Source organism: Diceros bicornis, chromosome 19 (assembly GCF_020826845.1).
Source record: "Diceros bicornis minor isolate mBicDic1 chromosome 19, mDicBic1.mat.cur, whole genome shotgun sequence".
Classification (NCBI taxonomy): domain Eukaryota; kingdom Metazoa; phylum Chordata; class Mammalia; order Perissodactyla; family Rhinocerotidae; genus Diceros; species Diceros bicornis.
Window position 1 is genome coordinate 21,614,193 of NC_080758.1, and position 16,830 is coordinate 21,631,022.

A 16,830-nucleotide genomic window follows, 5' to 3' on the forward strand; every position below is an offset into this window, starting at 1 on the left:
ACCAGACTCGAAATGGGTCTTCCTGCCTATCTATCAGACACTCAGCCTGTGAAAAGATGCCCAACTGCACTAACAATAAAAGAAAGGTGAGTTAAAACAAGCTACAATTAGCAAAGACTAAAAAGAGCAATAATGTCCAGTCAAGAATGTCAAGAACATAAGGAAACAAACTGGCACCCACTTAGTGAGTCTATAATTGGGTACAACCTCCCTGGGAAACCACTTGGCAATATATTTCAAAGTTTTAAATGTATATACCTAGGACTCCATTTCTATTCTGGGAATTTATCATAAAGATAAGCGCACAAAGATATATGCCCAAGACAATGCAGTATAGTCTATAATAGCAACCAAAAAAATTTTTTAAAAAGGAAAAGTAAAAGAAACAATCTAAAAGTCCATCAGAGGAGGCTAGTTAACAAAAGTACAGTTCAGTCATAAAATGAAATATCATGCAGTGTTTAAAGAGAACAGTGTACATCTCTATTTCGGTGAAAAATATTATCAAGTGGGAAAGGTTGTTTCATATGGCTACAGGTAGTATAATCCAGTTCACATATATAAGTATAATTACATACATAAATTAGGTCATATATGTTTTCCATATACAAATATGTAAATATATCTTTATGAAGCATAAAATCTTATAGGATCTACACCGAACTGCTCACAATTACTATTCTTGTGGGTTGGAGGCGGGAGGGGGTAGTGGATTTCACTTGCTATTTTTTGCACTTTCTATAGCAATCATGAATTAACAGAAAATATGTTTCTATTTGGGAAAGAGGATGGAGGGAATCCCATCAGAGCCATCTTGCTAGGATTGGGTCATTAAGGTTCCTCCCAAGGCCAACACTGCATGATCCTAAGATTGAGTTCACATAGAGAGCAAACTCTGTCCCATTCACTTTACAGGAAGTTCTGTTTGATGACAGCACTGACTCCAGTCACCCCTGCTCAGACCTTTCCAATCAGCATTTGTGCATCATATCACAGTGGACCAGTCTTATATCTTCCTCTTGGACCAGCCTGTGGACATCCCAAGGACTGAGAGAACATCTTATAATCCTCATACTAAATGCCCATCATGGGACTTCACATAGAAGCAGTGAGCATTTCGTTCATTGAGCAAATATTTCATGAGCACCTACAATGGACCAGCCTTGCACTGGGTGCTGGAGATACATGGGTGAACAGAACAGACCCAGCCTGGCATCCAAGATCTTACGGTCTTGCTGGAATTTGTTGAATAAATAAATGACTCACAAGTGAGTGACCAGTGAGATGAATGAACTCAGAGGGTTGGGAGAACTGACCTAGTGACTTTGTGAACCGATACACAAGAGCAGTGGCTGGAGCAGACAGACCAGTCCTGTCCCAGGGAAGTGGTTTTCACATTTTTTTGACAGGGGAATCTCTTCTCAATAAACAAAAGAGAGAACAATGATATTATTGTAAACTCATTTTATAAGTTCAATTTAAAGCATTTATGGACCATACAATCTATACAATTTCGATAGACAAAAATATTTGGGATATAACACACTTGAGTACATGAGGTGTTTTTACTAGTCTTTTGATATTTAAAAAATATAATAAAAATTGAATTCAAATAAAATATTTACAGAATGCTGGAGTTTGAAAAACCACTGTTCTAGAAGTAAGAGCGTTGTTTTAAGTAACAAAAGCAATGCAACGAAATTCATTTGTTTATTCAACCAGTAAGTACTGAGCACATTCAATGGGTCAAGCATTCTTATAGTGAATTCAATACTAAAAGCCTCAGAGATCACAATGAACCAAGAGATTAAGGGAGGGCCAGGGGAGGTTAGGGGAACAGATAGGATAGGTAGGGAGGTAGATAGACAGATGGATGAATGGATAATTAGATGACAGATAGACAGATAGATAGATACATAGATACATAGACAGACAGATAGATGATAGTGTGATAGGCTGAATAGTGGCCCCCCCAAAGATGTCCACATCCTAATTTCCAGAACCTGTGAATATGTTATCTTACATGACAAAAGGGACTTTGCAGATGTGATTAAGTTAAGGATCTTGAGATGGGAAGAGTATCCTGGATTACCTGGGTGAGCCCAGTGTAATCACAAGGGTCTTTATAAGTGAAAGAGGGAGGCAGGAGGGTCAGAATCAGAGGAGGAGATGTGATGACAGAAGTGGAGGTCAGAGTCAGAGAGAGATTTGAAGATGTTTGAAGATGGAAGAGGGCCATGGGTCAGGGAAAGTGGGTGGCCTCTAGAAGCTGGAAAAGGGAAGGAAACAGATCATCCCCAGAGCCTTCAGAAGGAGCACAGCCCTGTTTTTTAGGATTTCTGACTTCTGGAACTATAAGATAATAAATTTGTGCTGTTTTAAGCCAGTAAGCTTGTGGTGATTTGTTACAACAGCAATAGGAAACTAATACAGACTAGACAGATAGACCGACAGACAGACAGATTGATTGATAGATATGCAGATAGGCATATCTTTGGCTTATCAAGATCGAATCTCAACAAAATCACATGTTCCGAGTAATTTTTGCCTGGGATGGGACAGAGTCCCCATGCACAGGAGCTCAGAGAATACGCTGAATGAATGAAATGATCTCCCTGAGTTTCCCTGCCTCTTCCCTGAGCCTAGAAGTTGTTCCCGCATCAGGGAGTTCTGTGGGCTCAGTTGTTCTAGGATCAGGGTCCCCTACTCCCCAGATCTGCTCTCCACGGTCAGGCCATGGTCAATCTTCAGGTCCTGGGGTGGAAATGAGTGGGGCAATGGGGCTCCCCTGCTGTAGGCGTGTTCTGAGCTACAACATTTTTGGAGGGCAGTTGAGCAGGATCTATCAAGATTCTAATTATTCCTTTCAAACCTTTAATTATACTTTTAGGAATGAGTTTTACCCACACAAATCCCCAAAGATGTCCATTGCAGTATTGCTTAAAATGGTTAAAAAAGGTGTGGTATAGATATACAACAGAATACTACTCGGCCATAAAAAAGATGAAATTGTGCCATTTGCAACAACATGGATAGACCATGAGGGTATTATGCTAAGCAAAATAAGTCAGACAGAGAAAGACACATACAGCATGATTTCACTCATCTGTTGAAGATAAACAGGCAAACAAACAGATAGATACCAAGGACAGATTAGCAGTTACCAGAGGGGAAGGGGTGGGGGGAGGGCGAAAGGGGTAAAGGGGCACATATGTATGGTGACGGATGTAAACTAGACTTTTGGTGGTGAACAGGATGCAGCCTATACTGAAGCTGAAATATAATGATGTACGCCTGAAATTTACACAGTGTTATAAACCCATGTGACCTCAATAAAATAATTTTTAAAAAATTGCAACCAGTCTAAATGTCTATTAGCCAGGAACTGGTTCAAATTAACCAAAGAACATCCATAAAGTTGGATTATGGGAGATCATTAAAATGAATGAGCCAGATCTATATGTTACTGGCATGTAAAGACGTCCACAACATTAATTAAGAGATAAAAGGAAGCCTAGAAGCACGTGGATAGCGTGATCCTATTTGTGTAGGACTGTACAAGTATAGGTTTACATACATCAAAAAATTCTCCCAAGGTATACGCCAAAACTTTAACTGTAGTAGATTCTGGGAAATAGGCATACAAACTTCCAAACTGTTTGAATTCCTATAATAATCATATTGTAATATGCTGTAATCATAGTTGGGAAAAATTACTTTTTAAAAATTCTGGTCTGGCTGTCAGAGACACACTGAGCAGGATGGAGGGGGGACTGTTGTCACCCGAGGTGACCACACGGCCACACTGACCCAGCTGAGACTCCACAGCTTAAGGATCTGAACCTTGAGCCCCAAATCACCCCTGGGGTCCCTAATGCTCTCCACATCCAGAGGAAGGGGAAACGGCACACATTGGGGGTCACTCGCATCTCTACAAATCAGAAAATCAGTAACCCCGCAGGAGGCCAGCAGCAGGAGCCCAGGGTAGTGTGTGTCCCAGGAAGGGCCTGGGTTTGGGGTCCATGGACCAAGGTTTGAAATACACACCTCCACCACTTGGCAGCCGGTAACCTTGGGCCATTTACTTGCCCTCCCAGAGCTTCTGTTTCCTCATCTATAGGATGGGAGGGGAACTCCTGCTTCACAGGGATGTTGTGAGGACTGAGTGAGACGACATTCACCCCTGGCACAGAGCAGGTCCTCGACTTGGTCCCCTCACCCCTGGCCCTGAGACACCAGTGGCCCAAACCTCCCCTCTCCCATCCTGTGAAGCCTGTACCTGCAGCCCAGGTCTGCCCGGCGCCGGGCACAGCGCCCTGGTTGTCTGGCGATGCGGGCCCGCGGGATCCGGGGACACGGTGAGGCCAGGGAGAAGGGGGCCAGCCTCTCCATCTGGGCGGCAGGGAGAAGGGCAGGCTCTGCCATGGGCTGGCACCGTCGCGGCTTCCTGGTCAGCTGCAGTGCTGCTGCTGCCTCAGGGCTGACTCAATCGGCAATGAGCACAGGAGGAAGGGTGCAGGGCCTCTATGGCACACCCAAGTCCCAGACACCCCCACGCGGGGACAAATGTCCAACCTCCTCCCGGGTGGGGCTGGCTCAGCCAGGGCCACCTGCAGGCAGACACAGACACACACACAGACACACACACTCACCTCTGAGCCCCGCCCACCCTCCTGCACGGCGGTGAAGTGGAAATGGCACCTTTAAAACCAGTCATGAAATATTATTCGTATTGCCCTTGTTATTACCTGCAGCCATCTGATTTTAAATAAAACTGAATTAATAAAGTACGTGGCTACTGTGGGTGGAAAAAAGCAGCCATGACCCACAGGTCTGGCCTGGCCACTCCCTCTGTGCCTTTGAGCAGGTCACCCGCCTTCTCTGAGCCTTGGTTTCCTCCTCTGCAAAACGAGGATGGTGACATTTGCCAGGAAACAGGAAAGTAGGCAAACAGGAGTGTGTCAAGGGTGTGAAAAGGGCAGCGCTTGGGATGGGGGAGGGGGATGCTAAGGGAGCAAGAAACAGGAATAGCCAAATGTGGGGGTCCAGAAGGGCCTCCCTGGGAATTGACATTCTGCCTGGAACGTGAAGGAGTAGGAGCTCGGCATATACAAAGACGTAGAAGTGGGGCATTTAGGGACAAGTAAGGGACATTCCTGCCAGCTTCCCTGGCTTGTGTCCTACTCTCCATATCTGTTACGCACCAGGAGTCCCTCCTCTTGCTCTCTGGCCAGGAGAGAATGCCATGGTCTTCCCCCAGATTGTCCTGGCCCACCCTGCCCTCTCCTAAGTCTCTGAGTGTCAGTGACCCTCCTAGGCAGCATATTTGCCTTTACACTAAGAAGAGCGGCCCCAGGGTGCTCCTCAAGGAGGGGCCCAACTCCATGGGTCACCACGGTCTGCTCTGGCCTGGGAGAAGCAAGAACTGGAGCCCAATAACTGGAAATATTGCCCCACCGGAGCCACAGTGCCCAGGACTATGCATAGCCCTGGTATCAAAAGAAGGGACCCCACAGGACAAAGGGTCCTCAGGAGCCCCAAGTCTCAAGCTGTCACTGGCTCTCACATGCAGAGTGGGGCTGTGCAGATGACCAACTGTCCACTTTTCTTGAGCCTCCTCCTGAGGAGGAGACTCTGGAAGCATGCCACCAGAAGGCTGAGTATCTGGGGGTACCATGGGTGCAGAGGTCCTCCCTCCCAAAATGTAGGTTGAACTAGGACTGAAAGTGGGTGAAAAAGCACATGGGGAGCTATAAGGAGCTTTATGGGAGAAACACAGTAGGTAGTTAATAAAGGTGGGATGGACAGATGATGGATGAATATGGATGATGGATGGATGGATAGATGGATAGATGGATGATGGATGGAGGAAGGATGGATGGATGATAGATGGAGGATGGGTGGATGGATAGATGGAGGATGGATGGATGGATAGATGGATGGATGGAGGAAGGATGGATAGACGGATGGATGGATGATGGATGGAGGAAGGATGGATGGAAGATGGATGGAGGATGGATGGATGGATGGATGATGGATGGAGGATGGAGGATGGAAGGATGGATGGATGGGTGGATGGGTGGATGGGTGGATGGGTGGATAGGTGAAAAAGTGAATGGCTGTGTATGTGAATGTATGAGAGCATGAAGGAGTGAATGAATCAGCGAGCCATTAGGTGAATGGGTGGATAAATGAGTGAATGAATAAATGCATGCTGGAGTGAGTAAACAAGTTAGCATCTGAGTAAACGAACTTCTAGTTCAGAACAGAAAACCTAACTTGTTATCACTTCCCTTAGGTGTAGGGAACCCCTGGAAAGAAAGCAAGAAGGGAGAGAGAGTAGCCTGAATCTTGAATAAGCTGCACTTTCAAGCTTCCTTAGGAAAGTACCACCTCTTGGCTTCCTGGAGAGCCGTGTGTACTCAGAATGAAGTGTGCCCGAGCTCTGGGCAACATTCCTCAGCCCCACTGGGGCCTGTTCCAGCTCTGAAGTATCGGCCAGGCCGGTTAGGTCACAGTGGAGTGACTCAGACCTGGCAGCCCTGCACCCTGACAGCCTGCAATCCAGCCCACCCACTCAGTGTTTTTGAGATACGTTTATGCCCCTCAGACCCAGAAAGCTCCCTAGGGCTGCGTGCTGTGTGCTCAGCATTTCCTCCCTGCCTTTCTAGCCCTCCACGCATCTCCCACTGCCCACTAGAGCACTGTCCAACCCCGTGTGATGTAGTGGAATCTCAGAGGCCTGGGGCAGATCCTTAGCTCTGCCATTTAGGCTGTGTGACTTCAGACAAATGCCTTAACCTCTCTGAGTCACAGTTTCCTCATCATTTAAATGAAAATCTTGCCCGTGTCGAGGGGTGGTTGCGAGGATTCAGTGGGATAGTACATGCCGAGCACCCAAACTGCGCCTGGCACAGGATGTACACCAAGCACCTATTTCCAGGCACTCAACTTTTTCTTTTGGCAGCAATTTATGGAGCATTTATAAAGTCCCAGTCAAGCACAGTGCTCAGAGCTTACACGCATTACCACATTCAGTCCTCACGAGGAGGGTGTTAGGGGTTGAATCGTGTCCCCCTCAAAACATAGTGGACGTCCCAACCCCCAGGACCTCAGAATATGAGCTTATGTGGAAATAGGATCTCGGCAGAGGTAACCAAGTTAAAATGCAGTCATCAGGGTGGGCCCTAATCTAATGACTGGTGTTCTGATAAAAAGGGGAAATTTGGACACCGAGACAGACGCACAGAGGGAAGACAGCGTGAAGACACAGGGAGAAGCCGTGTGAAGATGGAGGCAGAGATTGGAGTGATGTTGCCACAAGCCAGGGAACGTCTGGAGCTGCCAGAAGCTGGAAGAGGCAGGAAGTTCTTCCCCTGCAGGTTCAGAGGGAGCTTGGCCCTGCCGGCACCTTGATTTTGGACTTCCGGCCTCCAGAACCAGGAGACAATGAATTTCTGCTGTTCTAAGCCACCCAGGCTGTGACACTTTGTTGTGGCAGCCACAGGTAATGAATGCAGAGGGATTGGCCCCATTTTGCAGATGATGACACTGAGGCTCACAGGGATGGTGGCGGGAGGGTGAGGGGCTTGTGCTTGGGATTCCAGGGTTTAGGGGTGGAACATATGGGCGTGCCTGGGGGATGTGTCGTGACAAGGGGTCCAAGACTGTCAGATGGGCCCTGCATCACTGCCCCTGCAGCTTCCCCACCTTACCCTGGTGACTGTCCTCCCAGCCTCCCTGAGTTCCTCGGGCTGGGGAGACATGCGCACTTATTGTTCTGAGTTTGCTCATGTTTCCTACATGCATCAACAGCACAACCTTAAGTTGCATTGTTCCAGTCCAGGAAGAGCCAGGGGTATTACTGTGGATATTGAGAAACACATCTCAGGTAAGAGTCAGAAAATTGGGCCACTTCCAGGCTGTGTGACTTTGGGCAAGTTACTTAACCTCTCTGACCCTCAGTTTCCTCATCTGAAAATAGAACTACGACCCACCTTACAGGATAGTGTGGGGATCAAATAAGATAAGGCATAGGAAGCACTTAGCACTGGGGCAGGCACACAGAGGCAGGCACTCGGCTACAGCTGCTGTAATGGGGATGATATCTCTCGGCAAGCCTAGTACTGGAGGATCACAGGGTATGTTTACCAGACAGACAGACACACACGTCTCCTAACAGGACAAAACGCCAGACAGGGGCCCCAATCCATACCCTCAGAGGCCCAGGGTCTCAGCCCCAGACCCAGAGCAGGGAAGGCATCTCCGCACACTTCCCCACCAGCTGCCATCCAGAGCTGCTTACCGGCCAGGGACCCAGAGGAGCTGTCCCCCAAGCCGTCTGACACAGGTGCTCCCAGGAGCACGACCAGATGTCCTCCCCGCGGAGCCCGAGCTGCAGAGCCTCACCATGCCCACTTCCCCGCAGGGTCTGAGCTCCCCCAGGAGGCTCCTCTGGCTCCTCCAGAGTGGCTGTGGATGGGACAGGGGCTAGGGGGCTGGCCTGGCTTTTCTAGGTCAGCACAGAGGGGAACAGTGCCCCAGCAGCCCAACAGCACAGCGGGCAGCGGCCAACTTGTGCACGGGACTCCACGGAGCAGGCGGTTGGAGAAAATGCCAGACAAAGGCCAGAGAAGCTTCAGCAGCAAGGGAGGCTCGTTACCAAAAGTGTCTACTCAATGCCAGGAAAGCTCCCAGGGAAACGCAGCCTTGGCAAAAGCACATCAGCTGGAACAAAGTGTGTGTAGAGAAGGGGGAGCGCGTGTGCTCGTGTGTGTGTGTGTTAGCAGATGCAGGGTAGGGCAAAGCTTGGAGAAACAGGCACTTGTATGTACACTGTTGGTGCCAACTTTTGGTAGGGCAACTTGGCAATATCTGCAATATATCAATGCACAGATCTTATATTCAACATTATCTCCATTCGGAACTTATCCTCTAGATAGAAGCACACTTGTGTGCAAAGATATAAGTTCAAGGGTGTTTGTTGCAGCCTTGTTGGTAAGAACAGAAACCTCATCTTGCAATTTCACTGGGGCTCAGATCCCAAAGGGCAGCTCTCTACACCACACAAGGAACTCTGACTTTAGCCCAGGGACACTAGGGAGCCACAGAGGGCTTTAAGCGGTGGGGGGGGACATGTTCCGATTTGTGCTTTGGATGGATGGTCCTAACAGGGCAGAAAAAGCAGAGCTGGGGAGATCAAAGGCTGGGAGACCAGCTAATAATTCAGGCTCCATTCCCTCTCCTGTGGACCTTTTAAAAGGCTCATGGTGGCTGGTGGGATGTGCGGTGGGAGAAAGAGGGGACAAAGATGATACCCAGGTGATACACAGGAGGGCTCGTCCCCTTCTCCAGCCAGTGATACACAGGAGGGCTCGTCCCCTTCTCCAGCCATCAACCCTGCTGCCTCTGAGTAACAATGAGGGGCAAGGACAAGGGATTTCTTCAAAAGTCAGAGCCTTGTCTCTCCCAACACTCCAACCTGGAGAACTGGCCAGTGCATCAGGCCGGGATCTGGAGTCCTGGGGCCTAGGTTCGAATCCAACTCCACCAGTGTGACTCTGAATAAGTTACTTGATTGCTCTGTGTCTCATTTTCCTCATCTGTAAAATAGGGATAACCAAAGACCCTACCCATAGAATTCTTGTGAAGGTTAAAAATGATAACGTGTGTAAAACACATAGAAAAGTGTCTGGGACACAGTAAGCGCTCATTAAATGGGAGCTGTTCTTATCATAACTAGGCATATGGTAGACATTCTGTAGATATTTACATAATGAATATTTGTTATTAAAATCAACCTGAAGGCTCATCATGGAGTGAGTTTGAAATTAGGGAACGAAAGTTCACAGCAAGACCCCCAGCCCTTTGAACAGATGGGAAAGTCAGGGTTCCCACAGAGCATCGGGGACACACCCGGGCCCCACAGCTTGTTGAACACACGGACTTGGTCAGGCTCAGCAGGTTTGTCAGGGGTCTCCTGAGCACAGGAACCCCCCCATTTCTTTAATATGGACCCACAGCCTCTGGCCCAGCCCTGCCCTAGGACCTTCTCTGAATTCAGTTGGCCAACTTCTCCTCGTGTGCCTGCTTACATCGTCTTCACAGACTTGGGCTCCTCCCCAGGGGCCTGGGAAGGTCGTTGATAATGGAGACTAGCTGGGTCCTCTGGAGGCTTTCGTGTGTCCATCGATGGAGGAGATGGGTTGGGGGTCCCAGGGAAGCACCTCACTCGCCAAAGTCCTCCTCCCTCCCTGGCGAGAGTTCCCCATCCACTTCGGCCGTTGCCGCTGCCCAGCTGACTCCAGGAAAACCAAGCTGGAAACAAATGGAAGGTTGGGTCTAGTGGTGACAACGGAATGAAAGAGTGAGAGAGGGACAGATAGGTGACGGGGTGGGAAGGGCTCTACACACAAAGGACAGAGTCCTTGAGTGGAGTCTGAACATCTTCTCTTACCCCACTAATTGTACACAAACAGGACAGGCTACATAATTCGTGGGGGCTTTTAAACATGAACATATGGGGCCCCTTGTTCAAAAATTAAGAATTTCAAGACAGCAACAGCAGAACATTAAACCAAGCATGGGGCTTTTACGAACATGGGACCTTGTGGGGCTGCACAGGTTACAATCTGTGAAGCCGGCCCTGCACCCAAAACTCTGAGTGTATGCACGTGTGTGTTTTTCTGGGGAAATGGCCCACGACCAGGAAAGGTTAAGAATCAGTGTAATTGAGATTAAGTGAGGGTCCCTGCTTCTTACACCCACCTCCTTTCTCCACTCGGAAAGGCAGGGGCTCCAAATGGTGACCGACAAGGGCACAGAGTGGGGGATTAGTGACATGTTGCATGAGCAGACTTCGGAGTAGGGCAGGCCATAGTGACTGTGGGGACAGAGAGAAGTGGACACATGAGAGATGGAGTCTAGGACTTGCTGATGGACTGGATGTGGAGCAGGAGGAAAAGAAAGGCATGAAGGCTGACTCCCAGGTTTGTGGCTGGAGCAACTAGACCAATGATTGGTAGTGCTGTTCATAGACATGGAGAAAAGCTGGCAGAAGATCAGGTATTGTATTTTGCTTTGTTGGGTAGCAAAAGGAATCAAGAATCCCATTCTAGTCATAAAAAGGTGTCAAGCAAACAGATAGAGCTCAGAAGGAGGATTAGAGTGAGATACACATATTTTGGGGTCAACGGCATAGAAATGGCATTTAATTCCATTGGAATGGATGAGGTCTCCTAGCTTTTCAATGGACGCTGCAGCTCTGTTACTTTGGGCAAAGTATTTCTCTGCACTGCCACTCAGAATTCTCATTTGTAAAAAGGAGATAAGAATAATATCCTCTTTGTAGGATTTTATAAATTAGCTTGTGAAAGAGAAATGCTTAGCATAGGCCTTGGTATCTATTAAGCACCCAGTGAATATCAACCATTATTATTATTATTATTATTAATATTATCACGTCATTCCTTCTACAAATATCTGTTGAGCCCCCATTGTGAGTCAGGCACTGCTGTGGGTGCTTCGGATACACCAATTATCGAGTATGTCAGAAGGTGGTAAGTGCTATCTATAGCAAATGAAAATGTTGAGCAGGGTAAGGGGGTCAAGAAGTAGGGGAGAGGTTGCAATATTAAAGAGGATGGTCGGGGGCCCTACTGAAAAAGTGACATTTGAGCAAAACCTCAGAGGTGAGGGAGTACGCCAAGTGATGTCTGGGGAAGAAGGGTTCCAGGCAGAGGGAACAGCCAGTGCAAAGACCTTAAGGAGTGTGGTAGAAGGTGAGGTCGTAGAGGTAAAGGGTAGGGGACCCTTGTAAAAAAATCCTTCGTGGCAGAGGTGGCTGGTCTTCCAATATGGCAAAAACAGGTCTCCAACACAATGAGACAGAAGGTTCTCCAACATGGTAGACACAGCCAGCTCTCCAACATGGTGGAGGGAGCCAGCTCTCCAGCATGGCTGAGGGAACAGACCTCCAGTATGGTGGAGGCAGCCAGCTCTCCAACATGGCAGCTGCCCTAGGCTTTGGGCAGGCCCTAAGGTTCCCCATTCCAGCTCCCCACACCATAGAAGGGCCTCACCTGGCAGAACAGGCTCACCAGCAGGGCCTCTCCTCCTCTTGGCTATGGAGTGTCTCCTCCCAGCAAAACTTGGTTGGGGTTTTGCTCCAGGGCTCCCAATCAAAGCATAAATCTGAGTCATTTTCCTCTGAATCTGTGGAGGTATGAGAGTCTTCTTGGGTGGTCACATCTTGTCTCCTCCCCATGACCCAAAAGGAGCCCCCTGCCAGGCCTGAGTATTCCTGCAGCCTTGTCTGGGGCCAGGGGGCCAAGGCAGAATCATGACATATGGGACAGCTCTGAGACCTCGGGAAGACTTCAGTTCCTTGAATAGTGACCAGCGATCAAGAAAAAAGGTTGTCCTGTTACTCAGAAAGTGGCCATATCCACCTACTAAACAGAGAAGGACCCTAGAGGTGAGCAAATGACCTACCTGCACTGGGTGTGGTCCAGAAGTGGGTACTAAGGAGATACAAACACAACCATCAATCCATCCATCCATTTGTCCACCAGTTCATGCATTAACAAATATCTGAGTATATAAGCACAATGCTTTCCATTGCAGCACTGTTCTGTGGTGAAACACACACACAAACAATAAAACACCCTGGAAACCATGTGTGTGTCCATCACAAGAGAACACAGTCTGGTTCACTGAAGTGTGGCACACTCACACTGCATGGAGACCGGGCCCATTCATCCCATGGCATGTCACGAAGCTGTCAAAATGACTGTATTAGATCTGTATCTTTCAACTTGCAGGATGTCTATGATACATTACAAGCAAGTTGCAGAGAAATTTACATGGCAAGATCCCTTTTTTTGAAAACAAAGAACACCCCACCCCCTCATTTTTTTGGAAGCCTACATATGTTATTAAATGTACATGAGCTTGCTAACACGGCTCATCCAGGGAAGGCAAAGCGAGAAAGGACGGGGGGCGGAGGTTATTATTTTCTTACTATATTCTTGTTCCAGTGGTTGCAGAGAAGTAAAGGAGGCTGAATAGGGCCCTCATATTGCAGACCGAGAGCAGGAGATAGAAAAGGCTGAGCCTCAATTTCCTCATCTGTAAAAAGGGCATAACAGCCTCTTCTCTGATGAGGGCTAACTGAGGCAGGACATATAGAACAGGTGTTCCACAAAGTTGGCAGTTACTATGAGCTAAAAACCAGTGCAATGGCTTGAAGGGACTGTTCTTTACTAGAGGTAGAGATTGTTTTTTGAACATATACTATGCGCTAAGTGTTTTACAGGCATCTTCTCACTTAATCCTGTTAACAACTTCCTGAAGGCAATCGCTGGTATTATTCGTATTCTACAGATGAGGAAGTCTCAGCAAGGTGAAACGTCCAAGCTCACAGCCAGACAGGGGTACTGCTGGACCCCATCAGCCTCCCGGCTCCACAGTTCTGCACAGTTCCCATTGGGTGCACTTGTTTGAAGTCAGGGAATTCAAAGGGAGCTTCGAATTTAACATCTCGCTCCAGGGACCACCACAAGGGAGAGCAGGACCCTCAAGAGGCATGGCCTGCTGTGCCCCCTCCTCTGTTTCAGCCCTAAACCCATCTCTTCGGAGGTTTCCCTTCTTCCTTCTGCAAATTCCTTTCCAGTTGCAAAAGGAAAACATCCTTGGCAGACCATCTTCCCCTTGAAGGGCACAATGTGGCTCCATCCTCTCTCCCCGTGTCACAGCCGGGGATCAGCGTTGTCCGCACTGCCAGCTTCCCCAGAGCTCAGCTGCCCAGGATCTGTCTTTGCCTCAGTGCCAGCCTCACCAGGCAGCTCCCTTCTCCTCCCCATTTACTCCCCCCTCGACTTAGGGAAGCGCGAACCCTTGGGCCACATGGCACTCGCGGCTCAACTCTCTGCCTTCTGGGGCCTAAAACTGACCTGCTGAGCCAGGCCAAGAGGTCCTGGGGGGGCGGCCATCAGAGCTACTCTTGTCTGCTTTTTAGACGGGATTCCAGGCCAAACTGATTCCAATAAAGAGATCCACAGCAGAAGAGAAAACCACAGAACGGGGTGTCCTGAGTCACAGCCCCCAAACCCTGGCAGGCCCAGACCCTGGGCATGGGCCAACTCCCAGCACAGGGACAGAACAGACACGACGATATGGAGGGTTCCAAGAAGACAGGGAGCCTGAGGGAGGACCACTTGCCTCACTTTAAGGATGGTTTCTCTTCATTGCAAAATTAGCAAAAGGACTTATTTCAAAGTGCCTTGTGAGATGTTAATGGGTAAACAGCCTCTCAGGACTAAGTCCGAGAAGGACTTGGGCAGAGCAGGCTGTGGATGGCTTTTGAGCAGCACTCCAAGAATGAATTGCTGGAGGAGATGAATGCCTTAGACCTGAGGGAAGGTGTCTACCCACTTCCGGAGAAGCCACCCAAAGCCACTCCTACACTTCCACCCACCTGGACGAAACCGACACTGACGGGGTTATTTCTCAGCCTCCAAGCACCTGCTGTGAGTGTATGCATACTGTGTGCCCTGCCCTGACGTGCACCTCTCCACAGCCCCCAAGGGGTCAGCACCATCATTGTCTCCACTTTGTAGATGAGAAAACAAAGGCTCAGAGAGGACGCGCCCAAAGTCACACAGCTGGTAGGGGGCAGAAGCAGGACTGGACATCAGACGATCGGTACTTCACAGGTGTGTGACCTTGGGCGGGTTGCTTCTCTTCTCCAAACCTCAGTTTCCTCAATTGTACGATGAGGATTACTTCACAGGGTTATTCTGAGGACTAAATGAAATAATGCACCTCAAGTGTTTAACACAAGGCCTAGTACACGGTGTTCAAAAAGCTATTATTATGAACTATGAAGAGCAAGGCTGAAATCCGGGCCCACGTCTCCCAGACTCCAGAGACACAGCTTTTACAGCCACTGCACAGACATGTGCTCTGACTTCCACCAGCCACCGGCCCAATGCCCGAGTTGTGCCCCTCAGGAAAGGCTGTGGCCCACCCTGAGAATATGAGGAGAACATGCTCTAAACAAACGTTTTCTGGAAGCTCTAGCCAGGAACTCCCAGTAATTGCACAGCCACCAGCCCCCACATTTCAGATCATGGGGCAGATTAGGGGGTGAACTGCTCACCCTGTCTCAACGCCATCTGACCAGAGCTGGCAGCACACTCAGTGCCCTCCTTGCCCAGTTGGCCAAAGGTCATGGGGCTGAGGAGCAGGAGGTGGGAAGTCAAGCGATCCCCAGAAAGAAGCCCCTCAATGAAGAGAGGGACCAGGGAGACAGGACACCTGAGGAGCAGAGTGTCATTCCTGCCACATGGCCAGGCTGCACTCAAGGCCCACTGGCCCCCCAGCGTCCCTCACGGCCAGCTCTGCCCTGCCTCCTGCTCCTCTCAGTGGCATGCTGAGCTCAGGACAAATGTCAGTTGACTTTCGTGATCCTGTGTCCCAGAGAAACCCAGATGCTCCCTGATGTGCGGTCTGAGCAGAAAACAGTATGAGCGGTCCCTTGGCACCTGTGCCGTGCCCCATCGTGCAAGTTGTTTACTGCACAAAAGCACTGAGCCGAAGAGGTGAGAGGGACTGAAATCCAGCCCATCTTCTGCTCACCGAGCCTCGTGCCCTGGCTGCATTCACAGAAGGGGCATCTTTTACTAATTCATCTGCCCAGAGGGGCTACCTTTCTGATTTGTACCAAAGACCTTATGTACTAGCAGTGGCCCTCAGGGGACACAGATGTGCACACACACATATCGCTTCCCAGGCAAACTCAGGGATTCTCTTTTGGACTCTAGGTTAAGAAACTTTAAAGTACCAAATCAATCCTGTTCTCTTACAGGTGGCCGCTTGTCATCTCTGAGCCAGCAGTTCAAATGCCTGAAGGAAACCCCTCTCTCTGCAGTCGTTTCAGGACCCCTGCCCTATCTGACCCCTGCCCAGCTCCAGGATTAGGGCTCAGCCAGGGCGGCTCACCTTGGCTAAGTAAGAAGCGTAGCCAAACGATCAACAAGAACAACAGCAAGGCCACAGGCAGGCAGAGCCAGAACACCAGGAAAGAAAACGTGAGGTCGTTCACCAGTGGCACCAGAGGGTACTTCATGGTGCATGTGTGGCTAAGCGGGCCAGCCTGGGCTGGGCTAGCAAGGCTGCCCTGGGACCTGGCAGGCCGGGCCACGCTCTGCTCTCAGCCCAATTGTGACTAAGCCTGTGACGTAACAAGGAAGTCACAGTTTTCTTCAGGCGAAAGGAGAGCTGTTTTAAACAAATAGGTGAGAGCCAGGGCAGTCTGGCTGAGAACAAAGCCCAGGCTTCCAGGCAGATAGGCAGGCCTGGGTTTGAATCCCTGCTAAGACATTACGGGTTCATGTGATACCTCCTTGATCCTCTTGTAGGATGGAAATGATTCTTACCTCACCAAGCTGCTCAAAGTAGGAAAAAAAAAATGATGGGATACAAATTTCCCCCAGGTGAGTGTTCGTATATTTGAGGTCACAGATTCCTCCAGGAGCCAGTCAGCTCCCAGGTCGCATAATTCAGGCTACACGTGCTCACAATTACACTTTGTGGGAGTGGTGGGGGCTGAGCAAACTCGATGGAGCTTGGTGCATCTAAAGCAGGCAGGCTGTTGTAGCTCCAGCCAGTAACCGCTATGTGGGAAATGGTCCAGTATGGCCAGATCTCCTGACTTTTCCAAGAGAGCCAAAAAATCTGGATTTTTATGTGAAATCTCCCAATTTAAAAATGTTGAATCAAACCTTGTTAAAACACTGTTGGCTAACCAAAACAGGTCGGCTAGGCCAA

At 49.1% G+C, this 16,830-nt stretch overlaps 2 protein-coding genes across 2 annotated transcripts in view; both read right to left on the reverse strand.

Annotated features, from left to right (window-relative positions):
* Positions 1-4,425, reverse strand: part of ARHGAP40 (Rho GTPase activating protein 40) — a 37,376-nt gene extending 32,951 nt beyond the window's left edge. The window contains exon 1 of the mRNA XM_058562121.1: positions 4,280-4,425. Coding sequence (XP_058418104.1) covers positions 4,280-4,425 — 146 coding nt within the window. The remainder of the gene's footprint in view (positions 1-4,279) is intronic.
* A 7,669-nt stretch (positions 4,426-12,094) lies between these two features.
* On the reverse strand, positions 12,095-16,372 carry ADIG (adipogenin). Its single transcript, XM_058562122.1, has 2 exons — positions 16,003-16,372; positions 12,095-12,213 (listed from the first exon to the last, which is right to left on the reverse strand). The coding sequence occupies exons 1-2, from the start codon at positions 16,127-16,129 to the stop codon at positions 12,095-12,097; spliced, it is 246 nt and encodes an 81-aa protein (XP_058418105.1). The 5' UTR covers positions 16,130-16,372.
* Between the last annotated feature and the right edge of the window lie 458 nt (positions 16,373-16,830).